Here is a 24,028-nt window from a genome sequence, read left to right on the forward strand (position 1 = left end):
ACGTCATCCCATGGTGGGCTGCATGTCCCATTATCACACAGAGTGGTCCTTGCTTTACAGAAAAATATTCATTTGCTCATTCATTCACCTATCCACTCATTCCACAAACAGTGAGCACCTTCGATATTCCTCACACTGCTAAAGGCAGAGCTGTAGGGTGAGCTGTGAATAAAGCAAGGTCCTGGCCCTCATGGGGCTTGCATTCTTATGGGAACCACACACGGTGAAAGATTTAAACATATATAGTGTAACCTGAAGTGATGTAAGCCAGGCACAGAAAGACAAATACCACATGGTCTCACCTACATGTGAACTCTAAAGAGCTGAATTCATAGAAACACTGAGTAAAATAGTGGCTAACAGGCTGAAGGGTTGGAGGATTGGGGAGATGTTGGTCAAAGGACACAAAATTTCAGTTAGGAGGAAGAAGTTCAAAGATCTATTGTATAACATGGTGATTACAGTTAACAACATATTGTATATTTGAAAATTGCTCAGAGTATATTTTAAGTGTTCTCACCATAAAAAATCATATGTGAGATAAGACATATTTTAAATAGCTTGATTTAGTCATTCCACAATGTAAACATATATCAAAATGTTATGCTGTACCCAATAAATCTATATAATTTTGTCAATTAAAACAAATATAGTATAATGTAATATAGTATAATAATAGAATATAAATCAATAGTAAGTGCTATGAAGAAAAATCAGCAGGATAGGGATTATGGGATAAGGAATGTTATTTTTTAGACAGGGTGGTCAGGAAAGCCTGAGAAGGTGGCATTTGTGCAGAGACAGTGGAGTAGGGGAGTGAACCATGCCGGGTAGAGGAAAGAGCAAATGAGAAGGCCTCATATTCAGGCATGTGCTTGGTGTGTAAGGGCACTGGTAGACCAGGGGAATGAGGCTGTATTCCTGGATGTGGTCTTAGGTTTTGATTCTAAGATGGCTTTAGAGTTTAAGAGCATTCTCAAGAGTCAGTGTTGTGTGCAAGGCTCACTGCTAGGCCCTGGGAGTACCCAGAGATAAAACACTAGTCTAGTGCTAGAGGACACTCCTAAGGGACATGCACTCATCTACACAAGAGAAGGTACTGACGGTGGAAGGACGCATGTGCCAAGCATCCAATGCATGGCGCAGACACTAGTTCTGAAGGAGCTCCAGAGATGGGGACTTGGGCACTGAGAGATGCCTGGGCGAGCAAGGGGAGTTTAATGTGGACCTTGAGGAAAGGACCAGGCAAACTGAGAGGCAGACTGTTCAGGCAAGGAAGGAGTGAGCAGAGGGAGTCGGCAGAAGTGGGCATGGCCTAATTGGCAATGGCTTGGTTGGAACAAAAGCATCTCACAGCAGAGCCATGGGAAATAAGGGGTGTGAAGAAGCTAACCAAGGAGGAAGGAAGTGGCCTGATTCCTCAAGGCTGGATAAGAAGGCGCTCCTCTGAATTCAAATGAGACTCCATGATCAACATGGTTAGGACTTTGATGCTATTATTCTAGGAAAGGGTTAATGGTTTCCCCTTGAGGCCTCATTCTCTAAGTGCTGAAAGGGCTGTATACCTCACAGGCCACTAGGCCCCACCTGCCCCAGAGGCCCAGTTAAGGAAGGATGGCTGCTTAGCGCTGCCTCCAGGGTGGAGTCTTCTCATGTGAATGGCTGCTCTCCGCACTCTGCCTAAGTCCTCCAGCTGCTCAAGGGCCTTGTGACCAGAAATCACCTTTCTGAAAGCCAACCTGACTGGCCCAGGAGTGAGCCCATCTCCATCCCAGCCTGTGTCTTCCTGTCCCTACTCCTGAGTATGAAGATGTGCAAGACCCTAACTTACTGGAGCACGGCTTGGAGCCTCGGGCATCAGACCCTGTGTCCACTGAGAACTGTGGATGTGGAATATGCCCAGGACTGCATTCTCAGCCGTGCCTGCCAGCTGCACACTGGTGCCCGCCTGCTGCACCATCTATGAGATAATGTCTCTCCATTTTGGGATTGTGACATAGTTACATCAGACCTCAATGGCCAGTGCTTGCATTCCAGGCCTGAGATCAGTGTGACAGCAGAGAAACCTGAGCCGCGAGGGACATTCTCAGGCTCAAAAATCACAAACCCGACAGGGAAAGGAATTTGATCAGAAAACAACACCATTTAGGTTATTTTAATGCCTGGATCTGAGCTGCCCTTTAAGCAGAGCCCCTTCTGTTGCAGGACTTTATTACCAAGTGACCCCGGCAGATGACTTTCATTTGTTTTTAACTGTAGAACAAGGTCATGTTTGCTTCGGGCATACTACATGGAGTGGACTTTGGGTGACAGGGTAAGCCCTGGCTCAGGCCTGTTTTTCCATGCATGCAGCATGCAGGCTGACAGGGCAGAGGCCAGGTTCTGAGGCTTTGTAGCAGATGGCCTCCTGTGTGCAGGGAGAACTTCTTCCACTCTTGCACATACGACTCCTAAACCTTCTACCTTTACGGAGGCATATACTGTTGAATGCCACCTAGGCATTCTTTGATCATCTGAAACTTGCGACTAAGAGGTGGGAAGAGACAACTGTCAACCACTTAGAGGTGACCATTAGTTCCCCGAACAGTCAATCAATTTAGGAATCAAGAAACATTTGTGTATCTATTTACTAAGCATTTTTTATGTGCAGGAGAGAGTACAAACCAACATGCAACATAGTCTTCATTCTTAAAACAGTACATAATAAAGGTATGAAAAACAACATTTGTATTCAGAGAACTCTAAGACAAATGGTCAAATATTCAAATGGCCTGGCACTAGTGGTAATTCCAGCGTACAAACAGCATGAGAAAAGGCCGGGAGACAGTAATAAATACGTGCCCATTGCAATGAGTTACCCAGTCAAGCCCTTTTACCTCCTTAAGATGGCAGATTAGAAGACCCTCTTCCCCAGGAGAGCGGGAGCGTCTGCCTTCGGGCTGTCAGTAATATTAAATAAGAGTGCTGGATTTATAAATTTTAAAAACATAAGAAGGTTTGACATTCTGCCCAGAGCGACGGAGGGCAGCGTGGTTTACCAGCGAAAGGACTGAACAGAGTGCCAGGGGCCCTTAGCTCTAGACCTACTGAACAGAAAGACCTTGGGGGAACTTCTCATTGAAACACTGAAGGCTTTAGGTTCACACCTGTACACGAAGGATCGTCCTGGTGTAGGGCAGCAGAAATGCCACTGAGCTAGAAGCTGGAAGACCCAGGTCCTGGCTTTGCTAATAATAATGACATTTATTATGCACTGTGTGCTAGAGGTTGTTCTTAAACGTATGAGCTCATTTAGCTCCCGTGCCCACCCAATCTCTGTGAGGAAAGCTCTATTCTTACGAGCATTTAATGGACAAGGAAACTAAGCCACAGAGGTGTGAAATCCCTTTCCTAAGGCCAGACAGCTAACTACTGACAGAGCTGGAATTCTACCTGGTTGGTTGTCGGCATAGCCCACGTTCTTAATCCCCGTGCTGCTGCCTCCCAATAAACTGGGTGAGTGATCCTGGGCAAAAGACAAGCTCTCTGCATTTCAGTTTCCTCTTCAGTAAAATGAGAACATGAGTATTAATAACTTGCCAAATTACCTTAAACAGTGATTGTCAAGATCTAAATAAGACATTGGATATGAAATACTTTGTGATATAGAAAGTCCTATACATGTGTGAAGTCTGTTCCTCAGAGGAATGATGAAAAGATGAAATGAGATGGCTGATGGGAAACGCTCTGGGACATGAACATAAAAGTGCGACCTAGATGATCAGTGCCACCACCATCCTGGGAAAAGCTAACTGGCGGTGAGCATGCTCTTGGACTCCATGAAAATTTAAGGATGTGGCTTCTTTTTCATATCTGTATGGTATCTTTACTCAACTTGATTTTGGCAGGTTTAAAGAGGAAAAATGAAGGATAGGAAGTTTTTATCCTAGAAGCCTAGAGAAAGTGAAGTATATTCCTTTCAAGAAGAGAATCCCCGGGTTTCTTTCCTTTCTTCCTTCCTTAAATTGAGACCCAAATGAGGTGGAAGACAATCTCTACTGAGATGAGATGCATTTTTAGGACAAACATGGAGACCATCATCGTTGTTCCGGAATCTGGCCATGTGCTAAGAGACAGCTTCTGCTCCCTATCTGATATTACCAAGCTGGACAGCATCTTTTCTATGATCCAGTTCAACTTCTTTGTATGGAAGAAACTGAGGTCCAGGGAAGTGAAGAGATTGGTCCAAGATCACTGGAACCCACGACTACAAGGCAGCTCTTCCGACGCCAGGCAAATGTGTGTTCCTCCCCATTTCACTGCCTTTCCTTTGGGTGGGTTTGGGGGGAGTGAAATTTTTATGAGAACCCACATCATAATCCTGTGACAATTCCAAAGAACGAAATGATTTTTTAAAAAATCTCTTCTCTGAAATGGCTCCATCTCTGCCTTCATATTGCCTGAAGAGTTAAACAGACACAATCTGGATGAGTCTCAAAGATAGTAAGAATCACCTGTTTTCTCGTGGTAAGAAGGTGCTTCCAGAAGGCTGATTTTTCACTTCTCATGCCTTCCCTTTTCACACACTGGGGGCAGAGACTCTCTCCTACTGACAGGAAGAGAATTAGCCTCCTTTGGTGTTACTGCTCCTTTCCACTTTAGCTCAGCATTATACACACAAAACGGGTGGGTGCGGAGCCCTTTCACCAGGAACTGGGTTGCAAAGTCTGTTAGTGGAAAAAAAAGCAACACCCTTCTTGAGCCCGTAATTTATCAGATTTTTTTTCCTGTGGCGATACAGAGGCCCCTTCACCCCAGCAACCAAGAGGCTACAGCTGGATATGTGCTTATGAGATGGGTCATAGTTAAGAGCTGCCAGCCTGGGGTCTGTTTCTGGGACATTTCCACCTTAGATTAGACAGGCATTGGAGTCAGGAGCTAGCTGGTTACTGTAGCAACAGGCCTTCAAAGCTTCACATTTCAAATGGAAGCTGCTACGCTATGAAACTTGCTCAGGACACCCTTTTTCTCAGTTTGAGGTTAAGTACTCCTCCGCCCCCCACCCCCGACCACACCCCATGCCCAGTATACTCTTAGAGCAGAGAGGAGGTCTGGAGGAGACAAGGGCCTAAGGCTTCACCCTTGCTCACTTGGAACTAGGCATTCTTGCTGTCATCTGGTTTAGTCAAGGGGGTTGTGAGGCGTGTGGGCTCCATTGTGAGTGTAGGAAAGATGGAAAGAAAATTGCCAGATGGGGATGAGGATTCCAAGCCTATCAGGAGGAAAGAAATATGTTACTCACTGCCACAAGAAGGTTGCCAACGTCATTTATGGATCAGCAACTGCTTGTAGGCAAAGTCTGTTACATGCCTGTCACTAGGCTATGCACCCGAGGATGGAGGCACTAGCTGAGGCTTACGAGTTAGAATAGATAAGGAGAAGATTGTCTGCCATGGTATATGCTGGAAAAACTCTGGGAAACAAGACAATCTGCCTCCAAGGGATTAACAGCCCAGTAGGGAAGACAGACCAACAGGCAAACCCTAAGGGCGGGTTAGAAAGAAGCTTGACTAGTGTAGGTGCTTCAAAATGAAGACAGCTGTGTATGTCTCAGTCAAGCTGTGCGGGTCCAGCCAATTTAAGATAAACTCTGCTTAATTACATTTTACGTTTTAAAAGGAAACTTCTTCATTACATTGCCTATCAGTGCAGTTAAGTAAAAAGGCACATGGAACTATATGAACAGATGCCATTAACAGGTTTTTGCTTTTACATATCATCTTTCCCATTTGAGCATTAATTACTCAGTATTTTCTCATCAGTTTTCAGAAAGTTTTTCGAGGATAAACTTGTAGAGGGATTTGGGGAGAGGAAGCTTTATTGGGATCTCTAAGGGCTATTTTATATTTTCCAATGTCTGAACTGTTTTTACAACAGATTTTCCACAGAAGGCTCAACAAGTCACTAAACTTTCTGAGTCTCAGAATCTGGGACTTAAAATCAGGGGAAGAGATGTGAATGGCTAAACTTTCTAGTTGTGTGAATAGTTTGCAACATATAAAGAATTGGTCAAAATGTTTATTCTTAGGGTCTGTAGTTATTCTGACTTCACAGAAGGGAATATCTGGCCAACTTTCCTCACAGAATATCAATTGTGGAATCAAGTATAGGGAATATCATGCATTTAAGGTTCACATATAGCCTTAAGTTGATGTCCATATTGATTTAACTATCAAAAAGGCAATTAGATTAGTGGGGTAGCCAAGTCACCCACAAAGACTGATGAGCTGATATAGAAAAAAAAAAAAGGAATAAAGAAAAAGCAATTGTGAAGTTCCATGAGAACAGGAGAAATGACAGATATGAAGAGTTTTTTGAAGAAAGTTTCTTCTCTGTTGCTATTTAGTTTTAACAAAGGAGTTTCAGAAATGAACATAGAGAAGCAATTGGGTGAGGCTCCCTGCTAGATGAAGAAAACTTCTATCACTTGGGAAAAATCCACAGAAATCCTAATCCTATTAAAAACTTAGGTCATTCCACCCCAACAGTACTCTTTCTTCCATGTCCAAAACCATACGTGGAGCTTGCTTGTGTTTCAGTACAAGCTCTTGCCTCAGTCCTCTCCAGATTGCTAAAAGAAGGTGTATAACCCTGCTCTTCAGCAGAAAGACCGCAGGTATTCCCGCCGCATCCACATATGCACACTTACTTCCCTTGGATGTGTGGCAACGAGCTCTGCTGCTGCAAGTGTCATATGCCATCCGCACACCCACAGGGATGCAGGGTGCACACCTGAACAGGGGGTAGCCTCTGATGAAACATTTGAGCAATGGATTTCTTTACCTCACCCAAACAGATCCACTGAAAAGGAAACTTTTTGGGTTCCCACCCACACGCAAGATGTACAAAGCTGTCTGGGGCAGGTCTGGTACAGACTAGCCAGTGCCCTCCACTGGAATAAGTGGTTAATCTCAAAGAGGTTTACGGTGGTTTCTCCACATATCTTCACCCTTCAAGCCTTTCCATAAAAGTCACCAGCACCCTGTCTCTGGGATGTGGAAGGTTGGGAGAAAGGAATCAACAAAATGAAAGTAACAGTATCAAGATCCAGACTTACTCACAAATTTTGCCTCTTAAATAAACATAATCTTTAATTAAGTAAACTTTAATATTTATTTTGTACCTATCATGCACTAGGTATATACATATAGTTGGGGGGGCATAAGGACATAATAGGACTAAAAAAGATAAAAGATATGTTCATTGCCCTTGAAGAATTATAGTCTCTTACTGAGGACTTCATATACATGCACATTGACTAGAGAGGCAGTGTAAATAACTGAAAAGAAAGTGGGAAGAGTTTTGGCTGGTGCAATCAGACAGTGCTTCTTGAAAATGGAACTTGAATTGGTCCTTATGGGCAGAGGTAGCCTACTTGCCCAGCTGGAGAAGAGAAGGTAATCTACCACGTGGAAGGAAGGACATGAACAAAAAAATGAAAGCAGGAAGGAACATGGTGGTTTGGGCAGAATAAAAAATCCCTAGATTTTTTTGGAAGTTTCTCGTCTAACCTCCTGCCTAAACCATCTATAATACATTCTGTCCCCAAGAAAATGCTCTACTGCCAACTAAGCCCATATGATTCTCCTAGAGATGCATGAGTCCTTAATGAAAGCTGCCCTCACTATTCTTGAAAAAGCCACTTGCATTTATAGATAACAGAGGGTAAACTTTAAACACAACTGCATAAAGTGGCAAGGAACTGGCCTGCCATCAGCTCACTGAATTTGGATTCCATGCAAGCAGGATGTGTAAAGGAGGTAAACTCCAAAAGTGTTTTTCCTCCCTTAATAAGGTCTATTCTTCTTAGTGTCAAGGTATGAAAAGCAGTATTTCATATCAACGTTCACGGTTAATCTTTTTGATAGTTACAGGAGCAGGATGATTCTTCACCCAGGGGCGCGGGCAAAAGGGCTGATTACCTATGCTCACAAGTCACCAAATCCAGTTCAACACAGTATAAACAAGCCATTGCTTCTGTCGACATTTGAGTCCCTTTGTCTGCAATCAGGGAGTTCTGTGTTTATCTAGCTACGTCTTTACTCTCATGGGTTAATCAAAGTTTCTGGAAGTAATCACAGCCAACTCTTCTTTGCTTATAACAGGGTGCAGCAGTAACATGGAACATAAGGTGGGAAAAAAGACAAAAGTGTGGATGATTCATACATTATTCACAAACTTACCTTCCTAATCACTACAACACTTTAATATTAAAATTAGCTTACACTTCCTAAACAAACACTGACTGGTGACAAAGGGATTGGGTTAAAAGGAGCAGATAATGTCACTTCAAGAAATGTTTTCTAAGTTTGGATCTTGATTACTGTTACCTTCGTTTTGTTTTTTAAATTCTCCCCTCCTAAGCTTCCGCATCCCAGAGATGGTGTGCTGGGGGCTTTCACGGAAGCGCTTGCAGGTAAGGCTTGGAGAAGTGAAGACAGGTGGAGAAACCAGGTTTCGTCAAGCTGTTGAAGAGACATCAAAGCCAGGAGTAATTCTCTGCATCCTGTCACATGCTTGTTTCTGCCTCCAAGAAAGCAGAGTTAAAATGGACTTTCAGACCAGAGACAGGTGAGGATGACAGGGAGGCAGTGCAAAGGCTCCGCAAGTCTGAAAATAGCATAGTGTGTCTGCCAAGGTCTGCGGGTGCCCAGATTTCCCCCACCGCTTCACGGTGGCCTTGGCTTTACACACTGTTGCTACCAAGTCACAGAAGGAAAAAGATTCTGATGATTTTCACTTGTTTCACGCTTGACAATTAAAACATTCTTCTGGATTTCCTTTTTTTTTTTCTCTCTTAAACCAGTCAATGTTGTCTTTGTGTAATAAGAAATATCAGGTAAGTCTTGGGATGTGGACATCATGTTTGGGGCAATGTCTCCCTCACCGCCTCTCTCATCCTTTATACCATAAAAGAGTGATGGCAATATGCTAGCTGAAATTCATCCTTCGATGGTTTCATTTTCTTGTCTACAAAGGCAGGGTGAGCGACTGCTGCCCTGTGATTTCTGGCACTCCCAGTGGAAAGGAAGCAGAGGGGCCAAGTTATGGCAGAGTGCGCCCAGTTAGGCCTTCGACTACAAAAGTATCATGGTTTCCCTTCCTCCCCAGTTACCATTCTTTCCCTGGTTCCCATCCCCTTCCACATCCAGCAGTGTGGGCTAACCTTCCTTTCCTCATCCTGGGAAAACACATCTTGCTCCAGTGCAAAGTTAGATTGGACAAACAGCCGGTGTGGAGGGGGCTGTGGGAGGTACGGCTTGCCAGGACAACCTGGCTGAATGGGTTCCTGAAACAAGGCATCTCCAAATGCTCCCTGCCCCTCAAACAGCAGAGGAGTGTGATAATCATGCTGTCAACATTTTTAGAACATAGCACTTACACTTTTACTAGGCCTCACTCCGGACCTATTGAATCAAAATTTGCATTTTAACCCGATCCCACGTGAATCACACACACATTAAAATTTGGTAAGCAGTATTCTAACTCACTAGACCGCAGGTCCACAAACTGACTCATGGGACAAACCCGGCCAGCTGCCTATTTTTGTAAATCAAGTTTTATTGGAATACAGCCACACTTGTTTATGAATTGTCTACAACTGTTTTTACGCTACAGTGGAAAAGCTGAGTAGTTACAACAGAGACCGTACTGCTGCAAAACCTAATATTTAGTCTCCAGACCTTTACAGAGAAAGTTTGCTGGCTCCTATACTAGACTGTAGACTCCTTAAAAGTGAGAACCTGATCTTGTTCTGCTTTGTAAGGTAGAAGGGCAGTTTAGTATAGTGGATATACTACGTAGACTCAGAGGCAGACTGACATGGTTTGTATCTAGGCTCTGCCACTCCCTTGCAAATGACTGTGGGTAAGACATAACCACTCTGTGCCTCATGTTCCTCACCTATAAAATGGGGATATATTAGATTGGTGCAAAAGTAATTGCATTAAAATGGCAAAACTCCAATTACTTTTGCACCAACCCACTACATCAGAACCTACCTTTAAGGGTTGATTTGTGGGTTAAATAAGTGAAGATATGTAAAGACTTTAAGTAATGCTCTCAGAAGATGTTAACTATTAGCTGGTACCAGGCATTTTGGGAGTAGATAGGGGATCTGCTGAATGTTGGCAGAATGACCCATCCCTAGAGCAGACATTGTCTATCAATACCCATTCTCTGCTTCTTCCTTGCTAACATCAATTATTTCTGTAGATATCTGACCTTCATGGAAGATGACCTCATCTCTGGGGGAAAATACTATTGAAAGCCAATCACAATGCCATTCTCAGTGTCAGTGGATTGGCATGAGGTGGGTGGTTCTAGCCAATGAGTCATAAGAGGTTTTTTGTTTTATTTTTTTTTATTTGGGGGTCTCACTCTGTCACTTAAGGCTAGAATGCAGTGGTGTGATCATAGCTCACTGCAGCCTCAAATTCCTGGGCTCAAGTGATCCTCCTGCCTCAGCCTCCCTAGTAGGTGGAACCACAGGCGAGAGCCACCATGCCCCGCTCATTTTTTATATTTTTTGTAGAGACAGGGTCTTGCTATGTTCCAGGCTGGTCTTAAACTCCTGAACTCAAACAATCCCCCAACCTTGGCCTCCCAAAGTGTTGAGATTATAGGTGTGAGCCGCTGTGCCCGGCCTAGAAGAGGATTCTTGAAGGACTTCTGGGAAATGGTTCCTTCATTCCTTAGAAGAAAACACAGACGAGATGCTCCTGTTCTTTTATGAATGTTATCTCTGGGTGTGATGCCTGAAACTGCAGCCGCAGGAAGGCAGGCAGTCTGAGAGCACAGCTGACCTAATTAGAATGGCAAGGAAGAAAGATGGAAAGAATTCAGGCCCCTTAAGAGGTCTCAGAGTTGCTGAATCACCAAACTCCTGGGCTTACCTACTCAAGTACTAATGTTATGAAAGAAAATAAATTTTCCTTATAATTTAATTATTGTCCAGAGCATCCTGATTCATATAGCCAGGGACCATAGTTACACATATTTTTACTTCCTCCAGGACCTAACAACTGGTGTTGTGTGCTATGAGCAAAGGAAGAGCAGTAGCTGGAAATGAATAACCTGGGTAGGACACAGGAAGACTCAAAAATGTTCTAGGCTATGCAAATCAAAACCATGAGATAGCAATATCACCTAATACCTTTTAAGATGCCATTATGAAAAAACAAAACATTACAAGTGTTGGCGAGGATGTGGAGAAACTGGAACCCTTGTACATTGTTGGTGGGAATGTAAAATGGTCTAGTCACTATGGAAAACAGTATGAAGGTCTTCAAAGAATTAAAAACAGAACAATATATGATCCAGCAATCCTACTTCTGGGTATTTATCTAAAATAATTAAAAGCAGGGCCTCGAAGAAATAGTCATACTCCCATGTTCACTGCAGCATTATTTTCAATAATCAAGGCGTGGAGCCAACCTAAATGTCCCTCAATGAATGAACAAAGAAAATGTGGCATAGCCATACAATGGAATGTTTTCAGCCTTAAAAAGAAAATTCTGTCACATGCTGTAACGTGGATGAACCTGGAGGACATTATGCTAAGTGAAATAAGCCAGTCAAAGGACAAACACTGCATGATTCCACTTATATGAGGCGTTCAAAGTAGTCAAACTCACAGAAGCAGAAAGTAGAACAGTGATTGCCAGAGGCTGGTGGGAGGGGAAATGAGGAGTGGCTGTTCAATGGGTATAAACTTTTGGTTATGCAAGATGAAAAACTTGTAGCAGTCTGCTACAAAGCACTGTGCTGCTTCTAGTTAATAATGTACCGTCTCAAAATAAATAAATAATGTACTGTACACTTAAGAGGGTAGATCTCACATTATGTGTTTCTTTACAACAATAAGAAAATCACCTTGTAAACTGGAAATTTCCAAAATGGAAATTGGAGTAGCTTGTATTGATTTTAAAATTTATACATGCTCTCACTCATAGGTGGGAATTGAACAATGAGAACACTTGGACACAGGAAGGTGAACATCACACACTGGGGCCTGTTGTGGGGTCGGGGGAGGGGGAAGGGACAGCATTAGGAGAAATACCTAATGTAAATGACGAGTTAACGGGTGCAGCACACCAACACGGCACATGTATACATATGCAACAAACCTGCATGTTGTGCACATGTTCCCTAGAACTTAATGTATAATAATAATAAAAATAAAATTTATACATGCTCCTATGCTCAGATTTAGGAATTTATTTTCCATTTAGGTTTTATTAAGTCTAATCCAAAAATGCAAAAATGAAACTGTGAGTTATATGTGATGAAAAAGTATAGCTTTCTTGAATTCAAATAAGCAATGGCAAAGATCACATTTAGAATTTGACAGAAAGAACACAGCATCCCTGCCTCGTCTTTTTTATAGATATTAAGAAAAGGGAAAGTAGTCTTATTTCAAATATCAAAATTCTGACTTAAATGAATAAAATTTAGTCACGAGTAAATACAAAAAACAAGCAAACAATAAAACCTTCCTGGATCAGCACAGGCCCAATTCTTCCCTGCCTTTTATCACCCTGTCAGCTGGGAGTATCTTTTCCAGCTACCTGTGGCTCTCTACCAATTGTTACTCTCTTGTTGTCTGAACCTGCTACCCAAACTTGGCAGGTCGTTTTCAAAGCCAGATGAGTTCTGATTGTTCCCTTGGCAATATCCATTATTTCCCTCCTGGGTAGAAGGAGGATCTGAGGACAGCTTATCTTTTTGGGGTACATGGAGTAGAGGTGGGGACTCTTATATAATACGAAATAAAAATAAGTTCTTTGGGCTGGAAGTGTCAAAAGATTCCTTAGAATTTATAGCCACAGGGATTTCATGGTGTGTCTGATGTACTGATTTTGTGCCACATTTGAGCCAGAACTGGCAGCAGATTCAAAGCAACACAGGTGGCTAAGTACACATGAGGGGAAGGTATGGGGAGAGAAAAGTGGCATAAAACAAGGCTGTCCCCCTATGCTCATCAAGAATAGGATCTTAGCCCTCACTGAAGGAGCTTAATGATCAGCTCTAATACATTGGCTGGACTCCTGCAGGTACTCACGGAAGGTAGAGATGCTGAGCTACCTTTTCTTGTCAAAGTCTAGGGCTGGAGATGCTTCAAGAACTTTGGAGCCATAAAGTCACTGTAATGGTCAACTTTTAAGGCTAGAAGGGGCCATGAGACATCTCATTCATCTCCTTGCCTTTGGGCAAGAATTGCACACCTAAGCCTCCCGAATACATCAGACACAGTTTAGGGTTAAAAGCCTCCAGAGGGGCAAAAAAGTAAAAAGATTTTACAACTTTCTTCCACAAACCACTTTAATTGTGTGCTCATCACCGACTTCAGAATCTAAGAGAACTTTGACACTTGTTTTTGACACCCCATTGCCTTCTCATCAGTCTAACTCCAAGACCTTCCTCCAAGTGGTAGGCTCTGGTAATTCAGCGAAAGCAAGGCGCTAACAGGCGAGTGTGAAGCCAAAGGGCTCCCAGTGACATCCTTGACATCTTTTTGCCAGCTATTCACATGCATTTAATATACAGCACTTCCCTGTGACTGTCTGCAGCCTTTTCTACCAGCAATTCCTCCTGATTTATCCTTCTCCAGCAATTCCCAGTTGCCTTGCCTTTCTAATAGATGTTGCAGTCTGACAAAACACCTTTGCCTTCATGCTGGTGTTGTTAAAGGACTGATTATAACCGTAAGCAATGGGAAAGAAGAAGCTATTCCTTGTAAGTTTGCTAATCATACCTGTTCAGAATAATAAAAGTTCTCTGTCAAGGACTTAGGAAGGGAGATTTCATCCCCCAGGCTTGCTAGTCCTACTCTTTGTGCATTCTTAAGACTGGAGGCAAGTGCTTTCCATTCTCCTTGGAAAAACTGAGGCTGAATATGCAGCTTGTCATGCAGTTTTGCTGAAGATAGAGAGAGGGTCAAAAATTCAAAAACTCAATTGCTCTAGGGCAGGGGGTTGGGAGCAAAGCCAATAAATAAAATGTGTGGTATAAATGCCTTTCAGGAAAGGGTGTGAAGGGTGGGGTGGATTTCCCAGAAGCTTTGGCAGTCAGCTTTGAAGTCTTCTGGAAAGGAAAGTGTAGCCTCCCAGGCAAGCAGCCTCATGACATCTTCCATAAGGCTGATGTGTTGGGAAACAGCAACACATGAGCAAGAAGTTCCTTGAAAAATTTTCTTCCCTCCTTCTTCTTCTGGAACTGTTGGGAAACTAGATTAGACCCAGGAGTCTGGCTTTTGAGAATGGCCCTGAATGAATTTTTAGTTTCCGGGTAGGAATAGAGAGCTGAGAAGGTTGTTTTCTCCTCCAAGGAAAGCTGGCCACAGTTTTTTTCCTGTTCTACCTAGAGCTTGTGTGCTGGTGGATTAAGCACATGTGTGCACAGGGCCAGGATTCTGGCAAACAATCTCAGGGAGGATGGCAAAAGGAGAAGCAAAAGGGGTTCATTCCTCTACCTCACAGCTTCTTTTCCCAAAGGAAACAGGATCTACTCACCAGCAACAATCCCAACATCACAAAAGGAACAGGGAAATAAACATGCATGCAACTGGGACACACAGACCCCTGTCACCTGCTACAAATGGAGCAGAAGTGGGAGAGAAGTGAGCCACCGAGAACCTAGGCCTTCTTAGCTGTAGCCTACTTGAAGAGGGCACGGGCTTCCTGACTGGTCTCTGGTGGCCGAGTAACTCTACTTCCCTGACCTGGGAAGAAGGCGTGAATAACCAGCTAAGAGGAGACACCCATCCTCTTAGAGTTGCCTGGGGTATCTGAGGCAGAGGTGGTAGCAGCAGACTCCTCAACAGAGGCACTGAGATCCAAGAATTCCAGGATGATGTCCCCAAGGCAGTAAATCAAATGCCTGAAACGAATGGACAAAAAACTTAGGGTCTGGCTCAGTCAGGAAACACAAGATCCTGTTTATGACATTTATTTTCTCCTCCCCCATCACCGACACCCTAAACTTCAATAGCTTGATGAAACGTCTGCCATGAAATTAATGTTTTTTGAACTAATAAAGCCTCTGACCCTAATAAAGGCAAGAACAGTTTTTATACAAGACTAGTTTTATATAAGACCAAGTTTTATAAAATTCCATTTCTCTTTACATAGTTACATTAGCACTGCTCTGAAGAACTGTGATAACAAATCCTTGAGATGTCAGGTTACTAGACACTTTCAGAGCTCCTGACTACTGCTGTTTCTCATAATTAATTACCTTAAATTTATAGGCTGCCTTACAGGCAGTGAGGTAAAGCCAGGATCCTTGAGGAAGTTAACAAACACAGTCTACTTTGGGGTAGGGTTTGAGTGCAAGGTTACTCAATACTTTCAGAAGAGTAACAGCCCAAGGGATGGAATCTACCTCTTCTGGATTATTCTAGGACTCTTCACCCAGCATTTCTGGTCCCTTTATGAAATTCCAACCTTACTATCTTGTCTACCTGATATGAAGCAAAGACAACTCCTGGTCTTGACATGAATCACAGCTTTGCTATAAGGCCAGGGCTCATGGTGAACATCTTTACATGGTCTGTGATACACAGGCCAGGGTACGCTCTTGGAGCATTCACAGGGGCTGGCAGATGTTGGAAAGAGCACTGAGCAAGTACGCTGAACAAGCCTGGAGGATAAGAGGTCATTTTCAGCAGCTCATGTTGGGGCCTGCATAGAGTTCTTCCAAACACAAATGGTGGGTGGTCCAAGAGTGATTTCCTAGCACATGACGACCTGCTCAGAAGCCTGATGGTGTGGATTTTACTTAGTGTGTGGATCTGGACGTCAAACTCTGTAGTCAGTGCCCAGAGCAAGTAAAGACTACAATCCTATTCTTTGGAATGTGGGCTTTTCACTCAGAAACCTTGGATACCTCTGAGACCAGAGGTGGCTTTATGCTGATGTTGGAATAACATTTTCCCACTTACCTGTTGATGAGGGGTTGTTGTAGTGACTCCAGGACTAGACCCCAGCTCAGCCGGCATTTGTTCACCCCAAGAATTTCTACTACGAGATCTGAGGAGGAAAAAACAGATGGAATTTGCGTGTTATCACTGAAGTTTTAGATTCTAAGGACAGTCTCTCCCCGGGATCTCTGCCGTTTTTACATAGGTTAGGTATTTCGGGCCTACCTCTAAACCATACAGCCAAACTAAAATCCTCACAAAACAGGAAAAACCTGAGAAAAATACGTTTCTCAAGTTAGGTGTCTACATAAGAATGGGCTTCAAAAATTATTTTGTAACCTGTCACTCAAATGCAGGTACTCCTTCCAATGTAACAGTTTAGGTTGGCAAACAGAGTTATAATTAATAAGGGTAAATAAAACTGATTGTCCAGAGCTAAGTTCACAATTGTTTCCTGGTTATCACAGCCATAGGCAACAAACTGCCTTCCTGGCCCTCTAAAAACACAATGCAAGGAAAAACAACCTTCTCAGATTTTGTTTTAACTTATTGCTAAAGGCCATGTACCATACTCAATGGCTGCAATTTATTAAGTTGGAGCTTCTGTGAGACATGTGATTTTCTTCCTTGGTCCCAAAATGCTATGAATTGGCAGAGAATCTGAAGTCTTCATCTCCTGGAAATGGCTCTGAGACCTGTCCCTGCAGGCAGAGCTTCCCCAGACCTGCCAGCAGGTAGAGAGAAAGTTATTAACCTAAATATCTGCAGGATTGTCACCTAGTATTTAGGGTGCAGCTGTAGAGTTCCTTTCCATTCCCTTGGCATCAGCTGAGCAATGGATAAAAGAATTGCAGCCCTGTTCATTTTCCTATTAGCCTGGGAAATGATGGGTCAGCAGAGTTTTGAATCTAGCCACATTCGGGGCCCTTTTACAAACAGGAAAAGGTGCAGGGGTAATGGTGGCAAAGCAGAATGGAAGAGAAATGTGATGGGTATAATTGATCTCATTGGTCCAATTACCTGGGAGGACTCCCATCAGGCTCTGCAAAGCCTGTTTCTCAGCAGCCAGTTTCTGCTCTTGGGTCCTTACGGGCCGTGGAAACTTAGGCAAAACTCCACCAGGCCAGATGGACTCCTGAAGAAGCCGGAGGTACTGCACCCAGCGCTGTGGACTTGTTAAATTAGCTACCTGCACCTCTAGCCACCTGTGGTAGAAGAGAGACGAAAGCTTAGATAAAGCTGAAGGAAAGGAAATAACAAGGCAGCGGACTGACTGTTTATGTTCCCCTGCAGATTCGTGTGTCAAAATCCTAACCCTCAAGGTGATGGCAGTAGGAGGTGGGGCCTTTGGGGAGGTGATTAGGTCATGGGGGCAAAGGTAAATGCCCTTATAAAAGAAACCTGAGAGAGACTTATCACCCCTTTTGCCATATGAGGACACAGGGAGAAGACAGCTGTCTATGAACAAGGAAAAGGGCCCTTGCCAGACACCAATTCTGCTGGTACCTTGACCTTGAACCTCCCGGCCTTTAGAAACTGTGAGAAATAAATTTCTGTTGTTTATAAGCCATTCAGTTTATGGTATTTTGTTATAGCAGCCCAAACAGACTAAGATACCATGAATTACATGAGCAATCAGAACAGGACAAAGTCAGCACTGACTCTTGCAAAGCAAACCAAGACAATTCAACAGCCTGGGATAACAGAATTTGAAGATGAGTAACAATAAGAATCGTGTTATTTATGGAGCGTTCACTATGTGCCATCTACCGTACAAGAAGTTTTACAGAACAGAACACTAAAAGGGCCTCGGTCTCTGGGTGAGCCTGCACCTATACCTTCCCAACTCTCCTCTGGCAAGGCAGCACCTATTATCTTTCTAGCTCTCCTCTGACGGGAAGCATCATAACCTTCTTGGTAACATGTACACACAGACTTCACAGCTACGGACTTAGCAATCTTTATACAAATTCCTCTCTCTACCTCCCCAGCCATATCTTCTGGTCCTCATGACTGTCTTAGGGATTTCCTACATCTGCCCTTTGTTCATAATAGTTCTCTCACTAACAAGGGCCTCTTCTCGCCTGGCCTGAAGAGCAAGTCTCAAGTCTGCCCTTCTGGCAAGACCTGTTTCAACCCTACTTCCTCCATGAAATCCTTGACCATCACAGCTGGAAGTGCTCTCCTTCTCCATAGACCTCCTTTGGCAGGTAGCTCTGGAACAATTACTTTGGAATATGAATCTTTTTAAAGGTGTTTATAGCTTTACTTCTTCAACTAAATTATAAGCTGTAAGAGTTCTGTGTCTTGTACTTTAAAAAAACTCCCCGCCGTGCTTGGTGCTCAAGAAATGGTTGACTGACTGATAACTGTTCTTATTTCAATGAAAAATTTTCCCTTTGTCTTACTTTCGAAAATGAGTCAAAATTTTCCCTTTATCTTACTTTCAAAAATGAGTCAAAAATGAGGGGGAAGATATACCAAATCTGGAGTTCAGCTGGAAACCTAGAAAGTGGTTCAACGTTATTCTTGATCTGTTCCTGCATTTTTTTCAAAGTGATATGGTCAGAAGTGAGGTTCAAGGCTGTTTAGGCCTCCCCTTCACCCACCTCATTTAAGACTGACATAGCTGTGTGGGTCATGGATGGACAATCAACCACTTCTATTCATGCACGGAAGACTCGTTTGATCCTGCACCACATGGCAGCTCATGCCATCACTCCTCGCTCCTATACTCGAGTCACTTGTCACTCATCCAAGAGCAGAGGGGGCTGCCAAGGCAAACTTTATTTAACCTCCACTCTGCCAGACAGTCTGCATTCCACTCAAGCTGGGCATTCCAGCCATGAGGGCTGCAATCCCCCAAGCCCAAGGCTCACAACTGATTCTAAGAATAGGAAGTGTGTAAGGTAATAGCAGGGCAAGAATGGCAGCCATCGATGGAGATCAAGAGTGGCACAAAGCTGTTCTTGTCCAAAATAGCCATCACGATCGTATTTGTTATTATTAGGGCCGCATCTCCTTTTTATAGGGCTTTTCATTCAGTGAGCCTAAGACGCCTGATGAAAGGGATCCAGTAGCAAGAATTCCTGTTCCTGTTTATGTAAGAGGGTCACTAGAGGGAGGTGGCTGCAATGACCTGATCGGCTTCTCTGCAGGGGATTAAGTGACCCAAGGTCTCCTTTTTTCACCTCAAGCCATGTATACTTCTGCAATTTTTGCTGAGGAGAATGATGTGTCTTAGGGTCTCATCTAACTGTCTTGAGGGAGAGGGGCAAAGTCTTGCAAACTAAAATCTTTAGCCACATGATCCTTCCTAGACTGAACATGTTGTAACATGCCAGCAAGCCTAGGTACCTCAGCCATCTTCTGGCATGTCTTACAAAGCAAGAGTTACATTCTTTTGAATGAACATTAATTTATCTGATGGGGACAGGACCTCACATGGCATTAGGACAAGGATATCTTCCTTGTTCTCTTGCATGGTGATTAAGTGTCTCATGTCCATGTGTGGGATGCAAAATGAATTTTATCATGTGGCAAAATATAAATTTATAAACTTATACAAATCTATAAGACAGCTTTTCAAACTCTAAATGGAAATGTTGGGGAGAGACATAAAAGTAGGAAAAGTAAAAATAAGCACCTGATGATGAAGATGAGTCTACGAGTCAAATAAATTTGTGGAAGCTAATAAGCACAACTCACCGACGAAAAGGAGTGCCATCTCTGAGTAAGTATCAGCTGCTGATGAGACAAAGACACTGTCAAGCACTGTACATACAAGGCACAGAACTGGCCAACAGGAGGCCCTGGAAAAAGTCAGGCCCAGGAATATAAGAAACAGGACTTTCACAAACTGGCAGAAATAAACTCCCTCCAGGCCTACAAAGAGGGACAGAGTTTGGAAAGTGACTTCTAGTCCCTGGGAGCTGCAGCGTGCCAGCTTTCCTTATTCTTCTCCACACTCTGAAGATAAAAGACACAAACCACACACTTGCACCACACATGGTTTAAACATTTGCTCTCTTTCCTGGATTCTCCTCTTGCCTACGTTCTGCCCGCCCTTCCCCCTGTCAGCAAACAGAGGCTTTATCCTAGGCCTTTGGGCTCAGCATGGTCTTATTTCCTAGTCCCAGGCAGCCTGTGTAGAAGACCAAGTGCAAAAATCTTTCTTGTTCACAGAACTTCTGAGCGATGGTGTCTCGTTAAAAATGATGAGCACGCCAATCTGGAAGGAAAACATGATAAAGAGCAAACCAAAAAAATCACCACCACAACTGCCACTGCCCTCACACAATACAATCTCTAAATTTTTTAAGCTGTAATTCAATTTCTAAGACACACTTTATTATCACTCACTATGCCTTTCTTAAGTTGTAAATGGCTGTATATTCAGGGATTTGGTATACTTTGCCTTGCCCAACACCTGGATGGAACCAACTGCCACTGGTTCTTGAGAGCAATGAAGAAGGTGGAGATTTCTTCATCCAAATATCTTTCCTCTCCCTTTCATCCCTACCTTCCCTTCCTTTGGTTCTATCATCCTTCTCTAAGGTAAAGCTCCATACACACCACCATTTCATTATCTAACTTTATTAACTCCCCTAATCATGCTTGATTTATTTGGAAACTGGCTAGAGAACAGAAGACAAAGACATTAGGTGTAGGATTGTTAAAAGGGACAGAAGTCTCAACTCCTCTCCATTAACTCTCTTCATCTCGCGATTTCTACACTGCATCTTTCTATTCTTATCATAGGAGTGGGAAGGTTAAAAAGAGATTCGTAACCCTATAGAGCTCTCTTTAAGTGGAAGGGATGGAATTTATGTGTCTGAACTCTAATACATCATAGGAGGTTTTCCAGCATCAGTTTCTGGACTTTGCTGGTACCATTTACTATTAGGCTGACAGAAATCTAAAGCTTCAAGGTCAATACACACACACGTTTCTCTTACTATTCATTAGAAATTACTTATAATAGGCCGGGCATAGTGGCTCACACCTGTAATCCCAGCACTTTGGAAGGCTGAGGCGGGCAGATCACCTGAGGTCAAGAGTTTAGACCAGCCTGGCCAACATGGTGAAGCCTCGTCTCTACTAAAAATACAAAAAAAATTAGCTGGGCACGGTGGCGCACGCCTGTAGTCCCCAGCTACTCGGGGAGGCTGAGGCAGGAGACTCGCTTGAACCCAGGAGGCAGAGGCTGCAGTGAGCCAAGATCACGCCACTGTACTCCAGCCTGGGTGACAGAGGGAGACTCCATTTCCAAAAAAAAAAAAAAAAAAAAAAAAAAAAAAGAAATTACTTATAATAAATCATTTACTAAATACAAATGCTATTGTTTATGTAATACAAGATGCATGAAGTAAATATGCTAAAATAAATATGGTAGAGAATAGCCTCAGATAGCACTGGTTTTATTTTCCACTACTATTCCAGGTCTGATATTTGATTTAGAGATATCTCTTTCTATTATCCTGCCTTCATCCCAAAGAAGAGAAGAAAAAAGAACCCAAACCAGGTCTCTTGTGTCAAGCCATCTCTGAATGATTCAGAGCCTTAATAGGGGGCCTAGAAATAGCCAGTAAAATGGCCAAAAAACCCCACTCCACAACCACATTTTGACCCCAAGACATTCAAGAGCTTCCCTTATGCCAGACAGGGGAGACGAAAGGATGTGGAGATCAGGGCTTGTCAGTAGCTGGGACTGCACATCCACTCCATGTTCAAGGGAACCTGGTCTGAAATAGCCGCAGATAGGGGAATGAAGCAATGACTAAAAAGGAGACAGTTTAATACTAGGGCTTAAGATGGCACTTCAAGGTTAGTAGAAGGTCATTTCCCATCAAAACAGCAGAATCAAATCTCATGAGTAAGGAGAAGGCTTTAGAGACCATGTCTAATCCAATTAGCCAAATCCCCTTCATTTCTTTTCTAAGACAGCAGCTATGGCTGAGTGAGAAAGGGTCTTGAATCAGTATGGCTTAATGAAGAGGAGAAAGGGAAGAAGATATTAAAATCATAAAACAGAAAATATTCATAAGATCCACAACAATATTCTAAACAAAAATGCCTGGTGCAGTCTAAATATAAGGAAAATAACAGGTCCATTCCTTCCAGCCTATTTATCTATTGGCTGTACCTCTATAGACAATCCAAGGGCAATTATGCTCCAACCTTATCTTAAGATACCAAATACAGTTCAAAGGAAAAGAGACAGAAAAGGAAGATCAAGTTAAAGCTTCTATCATCCTAAATACACCTTCAGTAAATTAGAAGTATGGACTTATTTTATTACCCTTAGAGCAGGGTTTTCAACGTTGGTACTACTGATATTTTGGACTGCGAAATCTTTGTCATAGGGGCTTTCCGGTGCATCATAAAACATTCCACAACATCCTTGCCCCTCCTCCCCTCAAACTAGATGCTAGTTTTGCCAACCAAACATGTCTCTAAACATTGCGGCATGTCCCCTGAGGACAAAATTGCTCCAGTTGAGAATTACTGCCTTAGACTCAGGGACTTCTGGATATAATTGTATCAGGCTACTTTCACAGTCATTTTAAACCTCATGGTTGTAGCGCAATGTTTTTCGACCTGTGGGCTGGACATCATTAGAGGTCATATCATCTGTTTTGTTGTTTGTGATAACATAAAAAGGCATCTCATGTTTGGAGACACTTGTTTCGTATGTATGTACATATATATGTATATATCAGATCTGCGTGCATGCATATGTGTGTATGCGCCTGTGCCTATGTGTATGCTCATAGTGGGCTGCAACGTACAATGCATTTTTTACTGTAGGTTGAAGTTTTAAAAAAAGTTTGAAACCACTCATGCAGCGTCAAGAATTAGGAGTTCCGAGAGAAAGTAGGAGAAGCCCAAGCCACATTTTTAGCTTCCTGGAAATGCTCCCCATCTCCACCCACCCAAGCACCCTGTAAAATGTTTGCAGGGGCCTCAACCATGAACACTGTGTTCTGTACTGCCAGTCCTAGCACATAAGTATGAGTATTGGCTCATCCAATCAGTAGCAGCAATCTATAGGGTGGGAGAGAAAGGAGGTCTTGGAGGTGATGGTGTAGATTCAGGACATTATTCATTAAACAAAATGTTTTTGCCCATTTCACACCTGATAAAAGTTACACTTCTTTTCTCTCTGATGCCGTTCCCAGGCCTCTGTCTTCCTGCCATGGCCCCTTCTTGTGTTTATAGACAGTTTCCCCTGTCAGCTCTCAGCTCTAGGCTTCTGTCCTGTAACTATCCAGACCCAAGTTACTCAGCTGTGTCTGAGAAAGTTCAACACTGCTGCCCTCTGACTGTGTATCTAGGTCACCATCCTTTCCTGCCCAGTGCTGGGGAAGAATGAGGAGGAAATGAACCCCGAGGGCAAGAAACTACCACTTCTTTCTCCCAATACTACTGTGAAATCTAAAATGGCTCAGAGTTGGCACAATTTCTTCTCTAATTTTTGCTTTCATGTTTTAAATCATGGATCCACATCTTTGAATCATGTACTTCCAGGGAAGACTTGACATTCTCCTAAATACCACAATGTAAGAATCTGAGTTCCATACATTTATATCTAGCCACAAACAGTTTTTGTTTTTGATTAGTAATGTACACATCACAGACATAAAATTAATATGTATTAAAAAATGGAAGGATTCTTAAGGAACTTCAAAAAATCATCTGTTCAACCTCAGTGGTTTTTCCAGTCTCACCAACTCTACATATGAAAGCACTGGGCACCAAAAGGAAATATTTTACATCAAGTGGCTTCTAAGAACATACAACTTGAGAGTTGGAAGGAAACTTAGAGGTTATTTTATCCAGTCTCCTCCCAAAGCAGGAACCTCCTCTGTAATATAACGGCATAGACAAGGGTTGGGTCCTGTGAATCCAGAAACTTGGGCTTTTATCTTAGTTCTGCTACCCAATTAGCAATGTGACCTCAGGCAAGTGGCTTAATTCCTTAAAAGCATAATCTAAATTCACTGAAGATGCTTCTTAAACCTTGCCAACCCAAATCGGCCTCCTTGTGTTAATAAATTCTAGTCA

The 24,028-nt window shown here is 42.9% G+C and overlaps 1 protein-coding gene and 1 long non-coding RNA gene across 6 annotated transcripts in view; both read right to left on the bottom strand.

The window, feature by feature from the left end:
- Window positions 1–2,609: 2,609 nt before the first annotated feature.
- LOC134807397 (uncharacterized) lies at window positions 2,610–9,253 on the bottom strand. The gene is made up of 2 exons (XR_010147711.1): window positions 8,370–9,253; window positions 2,610–4,439 (listed from the first exon to the last, which is right to left on the bottom strand). It is a non-coding gene; the product is annotated as an uncharacterized LOC134807397 (long non-coding RNA).
- A 2,990-nt stretch (window positions 9,254–12,243) lies between these two features.
- SNX19 (sorting nexin 19) overlaps window positions 12,244–24,028 on the bottom strand; it is a 40,724-nt gene continuing 28,939 nt past the window's right edge. For 4 of the 5 annotated variants that reach the window (XM_508865.7, XM_009424506.5, XM_063784608.1 and 1 more), the window contains 3 exons: window positions 16,982–17,166; window positions 15,983–16,070; window positions 12,244–14,919 (listed from right to left, as the gene is read on the bottom strand). In XM_508865.7, the coding sequence (XP_508865.3) occupies window positions 14,787–14,919; window positions 15,983–16,070; window positions 16,982–17,166 (406 nt within the window). In that variant the 3' untranslated portion in view covers window positions 12,244–14,786. The remainder of the gene's footprint in view (window positions 14,920–15,982; window positions 16,071–16,981; window positions 17,167–24,028) is intronic. The other variant, XM_024347485.3, reaches the window with a different exon arrangement.

Source organism: Pan troglodytes, chromosome 9, assembly GCF_028858775.2.
Source record: "Pan troglodytes isolate AG18354 chromosome 9, NHGRI_mPanTro3-v2.0_pri, whole genome shotgun sequence".
NCBI lineage: Eukaryota > Metazoa > Chordata > Mammalia > Primates > Hominidae > Pan > Pan troglodytes.